A 9,990-nucleotide genomic window follows, 5' to 3' on the forward strand; every position below is an offset into this window, starting at 1 on the left:
AAATTTAAAAAGAGGCTGGGGAGGGCTAAAGAGATGAGTTAGCAGTTACGGTGCTCGCCTGCAAAGCTGAAGGACTCAGGTTCCATCTCTCTCCAGATCCCAGGCAAGCCAGATGCACAAAGGTGCCACAGTGCAAGGTCACACATGCGCACTAGGTGGTGCAAGAGGCTGGAGTTTGATTGAAGTGGCTGAGGAAGGCATGCCAATGCTCTTTTGTGCACACACACTCTTGCACTCACGCTCCAAAAAAAAAGGAAGCTGGGGAGTTGTCTCAATCTATAAAGAACTTCTTGCACAAGTATGAGAGCCTAAATTCAGGTACCTAGCACCCATGTGCCTGTCAGAAGCAGCCTGCCTATAATCCTATTGCTTGGGAGGTAGAGATAGATGCTACCTAAGATAGGCTGGCTAATGATGCTGGATGAATTTGTGAGCTCTGGGCTAAAGTAAGACATCCTGCCTCAATACATAATGAGGGGAGAAACCAAAGAAGACACCTGGTATTAACCTTTGACCTCCATATGCTCACATATATGCATATATATATATATACAATTCATATATACAAGAAAAGAGATGAAACAGAAAAGCAAAACCTAAAAGAACATATTTATTTATTTACTTATTTGAGAGTGACAGACACAGAGAGAATGAGGCAGATAGATAGAGAATGGGCACGCCAGGGCCTCTAGCCACTGCAAAGGACCTCCAGACGCATGCGCCCCTTGTACATCTGGCTAATGTGAGTCCTGGGGAATCCAGCTTAACCACTAAGCCATCTCTCCAGCCCATGACCATATTTTTAATGACATAAACATTATTTTTATTTGTTATGTAGCATAACAACTTACCATTCATCTGCTCACCTTGTATATTATGACAAATTCAGGAGAAAAAAAAGTAATTTTCGGATTTTCAGGTGCTCCTATTGTATGAAGTCACAGATTCGATAACAATAATGTCCTCTATTCACAGACTGTCCCAGGAACCTTCTGTGGCTTCCTTTACATAAAAAAAAAACTTCCTGTAGATGTTAAACTGCAAAGATGGAAAAGTCTCCAAGCACTCTGCACTTCTACCCAGTTCCTCGATTTCTGTGCATCTCAGGAACAGAATATTGACAATGTTCTTTCTCTACCCACAGATGGAGAGGTCCCCAGAGTTGGCCAACATGACCAGGGTTCAGCAATTCATCTTGCTGGGCTTGTCCACTAGGCTGGAGATAAGACATACCTTGTTTGCCGTCTTCCTGACCCTCTACCTGCTGACTCTCCTGGAGAACACGCTCATCATCTACCTCATCTGCAGTCACAGCGAGCTCCACAAGCCCATGTACTTCTTCCTGGGCAACCTCAGCTGCCTGGAGATGTGTTACATGTCAGTGACCATGCCCAGCTTGCTCGGGGGTCTGTGGAATGGAGTCTATCATATCTCCTTCATAGCCTGCATGACCCAACTCTTCTTTTTCATCGTCCTTGTTGGTACAGAATGTATCCTTCTGGCCTCCATGGCTTATGACCGATATGTGGCCATCTGTCGCCCCTTGCACTACCCACTATTTATGAGGCCCCAGGTCTGCCTGGGCTTGGCCATGACTTCCTGGCTAGGTGGGCTTGTGGTCTCCATGGTCAAGACTACATTCATTGCCACCCTTTCTTACTGTGGCCCCAATGTTCTCAACCACTTCTTCTGTGACGTCTCCCCTCTACTCAACCTGTCCTGCACCCATGTGGCCCTCACAGAGCTGGTGGACTTCATCGCTGCCATTGTCATCCTCTGGGGTTGCATGCTCATGACTATAGCTTCCTATTTGGCCATTGGTAGGGCAGTTCTGAGCATGCCTTCAACCACTGCCCGATACAAAGCCTTCTCCACCTGTGCCTCCCACCTGGTAGTGGTGGGCATCTTCTACTCAGCCACTATCTTCATCTACGCCCGTCCAAAACGTATGGAAACTATGGACCTCAACAAAGTGCTATCTGTCATCTACACAGTGGTCACCCCCATGTGTAACCCCATCATCTACTGCTTGAGGAACAGAGATGTGCAGGAAGCTTTCCACAGGACATTGCACTGGTCCTGAGGTTGACCAGCTGCCCTGAGGCGCAGGGGCAGGATCTCAAGTTTGAAACATCCAGCTTTTCTTAGGGTTTGATTCCTATACCATACATTTTACCCTTTGAGCATGTGCAACTCACAGTTTATTTTTAGTGTTCTCACAAATGTTGCTCAATCATCACCACTGTCACATTTCAGAACACTCTCAAAGTCCCCAAGAGAAACCCATGAACATCAGGTGTTATTCCCATGGGCCACCACTCATTGATCTCAGTGTAAGAAACCAGCAGTCTCCATTCATGAAGATATGCCAGTTATGTACATTTTATGGTAGTGGATTTACATGATATGAAAGCTATTGTGACTCAATGTTTTGGGGTCCATACATATTGTAGTATGCATCAGTACTTCATTTCTCTTTGTGGCCAAAGGTCATCCTCATCTGATTGCTGGAAATACAGCAAAAATATTTGTTCAAATAAATATTTGTTCAAATGAAAGTTGTTTCCACTTTGGGCTTAGTATGAACAAATGCTATATGTAATATTTGTATGAAGTGTTTTTGAGTGGGCATATATTCAGTCATCTCAAGTTCACTTATGTGTAGAATTGCTGAGTTTGGTTAAATCTTTAAGAAACTCTCAAAATTTGGAAAAAGTGGAAAATCCTTAATTTTACATTATTTGAGATATGTATGTGTATGTACACAATTGGTAGTTGTTATAAAACATATGATTATTAGATGAAATAGTGCAAGTGACTAAAGAACCTACAAAATCAGGATGCTAAAACAAGCCATACCATCATTGTATCTGACTAGGAAAATTCAAATGATGTCTGTATCTGGAACAATGGGGCTTTGGAAAATTCTCCTCTCTCTTTCTTTCCCCTCTCTCTCTCTCTCTCTCTCTATCTCTCTCTCTCTCTCTCTCTTTCTGCTAGTGGAGTTGTTGGAACTTACTTGGAGATCAACTTAATAGCCACCATTAAAATTATAATTTTCCTCTACTTTTACCCAGATTTTCATCCCATTTTGTAAATATCAGAAAAATTAAAACATAGTTTATAAAGATATTCATATAAAGTTATCAATTTAACATTGTTTGAAGTGGCCCAAACTTGTGATAATATAAATATTGATCAAATAAGGTAATGCTTAACAAATTATGGAAAGTACATATTGTGAAATAGTAGAATATATTTTTTAAATACTTATACCTTTAAGTTTGCCATGGTTGTGTGAATAATTTATTTTAGAGCATTAATTTAAACATAGGATTTTTTTTTACATTGAAAGAACATAGGGAGAAATGATTTGCTTAAAAGTAAAAAGCTTTTGCAGCCACTATTTGAACAATTTTAAAGAGAAACTTTATAGGTCTACAAGTGTTTGAAGGGTTTATTTTAAGGATGCACACACTCAAAAACTAAAAGTGAATGAGAATGTGTTTATCTTCATGTATATTATATGTCTGCATGCATGTATGGTATGGTGTGTGTGTGTGTGTGGTTTGTGAGCTTGTGTGTAGATGTGGGCACACATACATCATGGTACGCGTGTGGAGATCTGAGGACAACATTCAAGTGTTGGTTCTCACCTTCCACCTCCTTTGAGACAGGGTCTTTTTGCTGTTTAGTGTTTTGCATGCCATGATAGCTGATTCACTAACTTCTGTAGCATAGGAGGCTGGGATTACAGATGCTTGCTACTATGTCCAGCTTCGTTGTGAGTACTGGGGATCTGAACTCAGGTCAATATACTAGCAGAGAAAGTGCTTTCTTTCACTGAGTCATCTCTCTGGCCCATGAAACATATGACTGTGTGTTGTAGCAAAAGATATTAACCAAATTGGCACTATGTCTTCAGAGGGCCATATGGAAATGCACATGAAAAATCAGAATATGCTGGGCATGATGGTGCATACCTTTAATCCCAGCACTTGGGAGGCAGAGGTAGGAGGATCACCATGATATTCAAGGACTGCATGGGATTACATAGTGAATTCTAGTTCAGCGTGAGCTAGAGTGAGACCCTACCTTGAAAAAAATCAGAATCTGTGTAGATTTGTGTAATGTCATTGTAAGCAACTTTTGTCAAGAAAATAACACGGGATGTTTGGAACTACTCACCTGTGAAAATGCTAATGACATTTTATGCCTTTAGTAAAAACTATTGGAAAGCACCTTTTTTCAAACATAGCAAAATGAAGCATTTGGGAATTGGAGGCAAGAGGATCCTGAGTTCAAGGTTATCCTTAGATACATAGAGAATTAAAGCTAAGCATGAGATAAATGAGGCACTGTCTAAAAACATCAGGGAACAAAGAGTTCCTTGAAGTATATGCAGCATATCCACACAGTGGTGTCCTATGACATTTTTAAATACTTCCTGGACCTGAGAAGGTGGCTCAGTCCATAAAATGTGTACTGTACAAGCACGTGGACCTGAGTTAGGATTCCCAGCATCCACATAGAAGCTGGGCATGACAGCACACACCTATAATCCCAGCAAAAGGTGCAAACAGAGAAATCCCTGTGGCTCAATGGATTGCTAGGCTAGCTGAACCAATTAGCTACAGGCTCAAAAAGATCCCGTCTCAAAATAAATAAGGGAAGATTGCTTGGTGGTTAAAGGAATTTGCTTGCAAAGTTTCACAGTTTGGGTTCGATTGATTCCTCAGCACCCATGTAAACCCAGATGCACAAAGTCCCTTATTCATCTGGAGTTCATTTACAAAAGCAGGGCTCCCTAGCACATCTCTCTAAATGTCTGCCTCTTTCTGTCTGTCTCTATTTCTCTCTCAAATAAATAAAGTACTTTCTGTCTGTCTCTATTTCTCTCTCAAATAAATAAAGTATTTTTTAGATCGAGAGTGATTGAGGAAGACATCTGACATTGACCTCTAGTCTCCTCATACACATCCACCCAAATACACACACACACACATATTCCAAAATAAATAAATTACTTAACAAAATACTTATTTACTTACTACATTAAGATGTCAATTATGATAGGTAAAAGTCAGCTAAAACTGTACTGGCTTGTAATTACACTTTGATTTTCAAGGAATGTGTGGCTATGTCTGTGAGAAATTATTTGTACATCAATACTATGAAGTTTAAGGGTGATTTTCATAGTATGGAAGAACTGGGGAGGCTTTACGTTGTTTTGAATGTTGTTATCTCTTGCTTGTTTTCTGTGCTAAGCAGAGTTTTATTTTGTAATAAATTTTTATTTTGTAATATTAAAACATCACTCTTGGCTCTCTTTTTCATCCATAAGCTAGAGCTACACCTCAATACACAGAAATTTCGAGATTTCACTGCACCAATCTGGTGGTGTTAGGATGTCATCACAGCTTCTTGAGAGCATGAGGCAGGAAGACCACGAGTCCAAGGCCTTCCCTGGCTGCAGAGTAACTTCAAGGCCAGCCTGGACAACCTAGTGAGATTATGTATCAGAATAAAAAGCAAAAACAGGGCCAGGCGTGGTGGCTCATGTCTTTAATCCCAGCTCTCGGGAAGCAGAGGTAGGAGGATCACCATGAGTTCGAGGCCACCCTGAGACTATATAGTAAATTCCAGGTCAGCCTGGGCTAGAGAGAGACCCTACCTGGAAAAACCAAAAAAAAAGTAAAAAGAGGGCTGGTGATATAGCTCAATAGTAGTCCTTTCCTAGCATGCACAAGGCTAGAACAGAAAAAAAAAAAAAAAGTTATTTCTTGGTTTTGGTCACAGTAAATCAATCTTACCTAGACATGTTGCATGTTACATTCCAGGATGGCATCAAATATGCTGCTCCACCTATTAGGAGTCCCATGCTCTGACCTGCCACCCCTTTTTAAAATCCTGTTTTAATGTTTTATCTTAGAAAGAGAGAGAGACAGAGAGAGGGGAGAGAGAAGTGGTACACCAGGGCCTCAGCCACTCCAGTCTCACTCCCAGACGTTTATCAACATGGACCCTAAAGAACTCCGAAGGGCACGGTTGAGACCTGTGTGACCTTGAGAAACTTGCTGCCCCTCTCTGTCCTTCAGCCTCCTCTTCATCCACGGTGACAGTGGCAGCACTTACCCGCAGCTCTGCCAGTGGGTGGTGATGCAAGGTGAAACTTACAAAGTGCTCAGCACACAACAGAGGAGGCAAAGAGTGGCCTCAACTGACCCCATGAGCTTTTTTTGGTGCATGTGTATGTATGTGTGTGAGTGTGGGTGTGTGTTGCCGTGGTACACATGTGGAGGTTAGGGAAATTTGGGGTGTGTTGTCTCCCGCCTTATTTGAGGTAGCCTCTCTTGTGAGAAACTGCTGTGTTTGGCAGGCTGACCGGTCAGTGAACTATGGGGAGACAGTGTCCCATCTCAGCCTTCCTTCTTGCCGTAGGCATGCTGCGATTACAGAGGCCCACACTACAGCATCTGGCTTTATGTGGGTGCTGGGATCTGAGCTCAGGTCCTCATGTTTGTATGGCAAGTGTTTGAACCACTGTTCCATCTCCCCAGTCCACCCATGTGGTTTTCAGTAACATTCGGTACCAAACTCTCCCCTTCACAGATCACACCATTCGTCGATTACTTTTGTCACTGATGAACTTGTCCTTGACATTGGTAGCTACAGAATTTTCATGAGCATTCTAAAGGCTTATGACAGCATGGGCTTCCATGGCTGATGCATCCATCTCCCTGTGGATAAGAATAGATGAGTTTTGGTTCATTGCTACTGCAAGTAAATACATTGTACCATTGTGGGTCTACATGTCTGAGTGTGTATGCGTGTGTGTGTGTGTGTGTGTGTGTGTGTGTGTGTGTGTCTGTGTATTGTGTGGTGTGAGGTGTGTCCATATGTATATGAAAATGTGTGTGTCACATGCGCTTTCATGCAGAGGCCAGAAGAGAATGCCGACTGTCCTTCTCTTACAATTCATCTGCATTGTGTTTGAGACAGGATCTTTCTCTCAACCCAGAGTTGCTGTCTATCATCATGTACCACTGATTCTCCGATCTCTGCCCCCTCAGTCTGGGGTTACAGATGGGCATGGCCATTCCTACCTTCTCACATGGGAACTGGGGAATCAAACTGGATGGTCTCTATCCTGAAAGGCCCTCATGCTTAAGTGCCAACCGCTCTTAACCGCAGAGCCACCTCCCTAGCCCTGAATGTTTTTGTGTTGCCGTGAGAACAACAGCCCTGGGCTCTTTTAAAATATTTTTTAATATTTATTTATTTATTTGCAAGCAGAAAGAGACAGAGAGAATACAGGCAGCCAGAGAGAGAGAGAGAGAGAGAAAATGAGTGAGCCAGGGCCTCTAGGGGCTTGCAAACAACCTCCAGATACATGTGCCATTTTGTGCATCTGTCCCTACATGGGTACTAGGGAATTGAACCCAGGTCAAAATTTTATTAAAGTTTGTAATTTAGATCTTCAGCCACCTGGCTGGCTGGAGGAGGTGTCACTGTGGGTGGATCCGAAGGTCCAGGCCTAAAGTGTGGGGGTGGATTTGGAATTCCAGTCTAAAGATATGCAAAGTACCTGAGCTTTGCCTGGAGTTCCAGAGTGTGCTTGCTTGTTTTCCACCCCTTCTGCCTGTAAAAGGGAACCAGCTTCTTCTGCCATCATGGAACTTCTCCCAGATCTGTAATTTTCAAATAAATCCCTTCTTCCTCAACTGCACCTGGTTTGGAAGTTCATCTCAGTGACCTGAAGCTGACTACTACATATTTCCATACCAATTTTTTTTTTTTTTTGGTTGTTCGAGGTAGGGTCTCACTCTGGTCCAGGCTGACCTGGAATTAACTCTGTAGTCTCAGGGTGACCTTGAACTCATGGCGATCCTCCTACCTCTGCCTCCCGAGTGCTGGGATTAAAGGTGTGCGCCACCACGCCCGGCTTTCCATACCAATTTTTAAAAATATTTTTATTTATTTATTTGCAAGCAAAGAGAGAGAGAGAGAGAGAGAGAGAGAACACCAGGGCCTCCAGCCCCTGCAAACAAACTCCAGATGCATGTACCACTCAGTACCTCTGGCTCTACGTGGGCACTGGGGAATCAAATCTGGGTCATTAGGCTTTGCAAGCAAGCGCCTTAACCAACGAACCATCTCCCCAGCCTTCTATAACAATTTTTAATTAACAATTGTGCTGTCCTTGTACAAATAGCTCTGTGTGAGTATCTTTGTATTTTGCATTCATTTCTTCAGGCTAAGTTTTTTTCAAAGTACAATCAATGAATTCAAGACCATTTAGATTGTTAAGATTGGTGTGTGTGTGTATGTGTGTGTGTGTGCATGCATGTGGGTGAACATGTACACATGTGTATGCATGTATGTTGAGGCCATAGGTAGACACTGGATGTCTTCGTTAATTGTTCCACCTTCTTTGGGGGGACCGTATTTCTTACTCAACCTGAAGTTCATTGATTTTGATAGACTAACTAGTCAGAAAGCCCCAGGGAACTTCCTGTCTCAGCTTTCCAGTGTTTACAATTACAGGGGTGCACTGCCTTGTCCAGCTTCTACATGGGTACTGGGGATCCAAACTCAGGTCCTCATGCTTGCATAGCAAGCACTTTATTGATAGAGTCATCTCCCCACCTCCAAGACGTTCGTTGTTTGTTGTATATGTATGTGTGTGTGTGTGTGTGTATATATATATATATATATATATATATATATATATATATATATATATATATATATAATTCACAGTTGTTTCAGAAGCCAGGTATGAAAGTATTCCATGGGTGGAAATAAACAATGTCTAGACTAAGTGTTGCTGAGAAAGAAAAAAGTTATTCAGTGGCCATAGAATGGAGTAAAGGATCTAGATGTCTAAATTTGCTAGAAAAATGAACTTCTCAACTCTAGGGGCTTTAGAGGTTATAGGAAGTAAACAGGAATAAAAAAGAGAGAGATAGGCTACTGCAGAAGCAAGAGGGTCTTGTCTTTCCTGGGAATAGGTAAAGATCTTTCACAAACTTGGATGCCACCTGTTGCCGTCAGGTTTGCATTGCTGGCAGAAATCACCCAACCAAGAACAGCCTGTGGGAAAAAGAGACTTATTGTGGCTTATAGGCTGGAGGGGAAGCTCCACAGTGGCAGGGGGAAACAACAGCATGAGCAGAGAGTGGACATCAGCCCCTGGCCAACATCAGGTGGACAATAGGAACAGGAGGCAAGGAAGCATTAATTCCCAAATCTCCATCAGCTGGAAACCTAGCATTCAAAACACCTAAGTTTATGGGGGACACCTGAATCAAACCACCACACCAGCTCTTTTCATTCACTTTGTAGTCTGGTATTTCTGGTCATGACTAATAGGCATCTTTAGTCTTCAAAGAGATGAAAGAGGTAGGCAAGTCTAGGTGAAGTTAGCCCTACATCTTTGCTCTGGAATAGTATGTTTCAAATGTTCCACATGTCTAGATGCAGAGCTGAGTAGGATCTGATTCAAAGGTTAAGGCGGCATGCACAAGGGACAGACTCTGCAGGAAGAGTAAAATGCCAGTCCACCTCATGCTCTTCCAGTCACCCTCTGACAAATGCAGGGACAAGGGAAGATAGCATTTTCAACAGGTTTGAGTACCTAAAAAAAAAGAAAGCTAAGTAACTGTTGTCACGACAACATGGCAAGGGTGCTGTCTATAGAAAAGTCAGTGGGAAAATCAGCTAAGAGCAAGTGAAGCTAAAGGGTTTATATAGGGTTGTCCTCAGTTACACCATGTGAAATCTAAATAGGTAATCAGAACATGTTCACATCCATAACCTAAAATAATAATTAAAATCCTTTTAGTGTGGGGATGGAGAGATTGCTCAGTGGTTAAGGCACTTGCCTGCAAAGTCTAATGACCCAGGTTTGGTTCCATATCATTGACAGCAGCTGCAGTCCCTGGTGTGCCCATTCATTCTCTCCCTCTCTCTCTCTCCTTGCAAATG

The 9,990-nt window shown here is 42.4% G+C and overlaps 1 protein-coding gene across 1 annotated transcript; it reads left to right on the forward strand.

Annotated features, from left to right (window-relative positions):
- The first annotated feature begins 1,123 nt into the window (after nucleotides 1–1,123).
- LOC101608967 (olfactory receptor 5) lies at nucleotides 1,124–2,083 on the forward strand. Its single transcript, XM_004671792.3, has one exon. The coding sequence runs from the start codon at nucleotides 1,124–1,126 to the stop codon at nucleotides 2,081–2,083; it is 960 nt and encodes a 319-aa protein (XP_004671849.3).
- Nucleotides 2,084–9,990: the final 7,907 nt, after the last annotated feature.

The sequence above is a fragment of the Jaculus jaculus genome, chromosome 14 (assembly GCF_020740685.1).
Source record: "Jaculus jaculus isolate mJacJac1 chromosome 14, mJacJac1.mat.Y.cur, whole genome shotgun sequence".
Classification (NCBI taxonomy): domain Eukaryota; kingdom Metazoa; phylum Chordata; class Mammalia; order Rodentia; family Dipodidae; genus Jaculus; species Jaculus jaculus.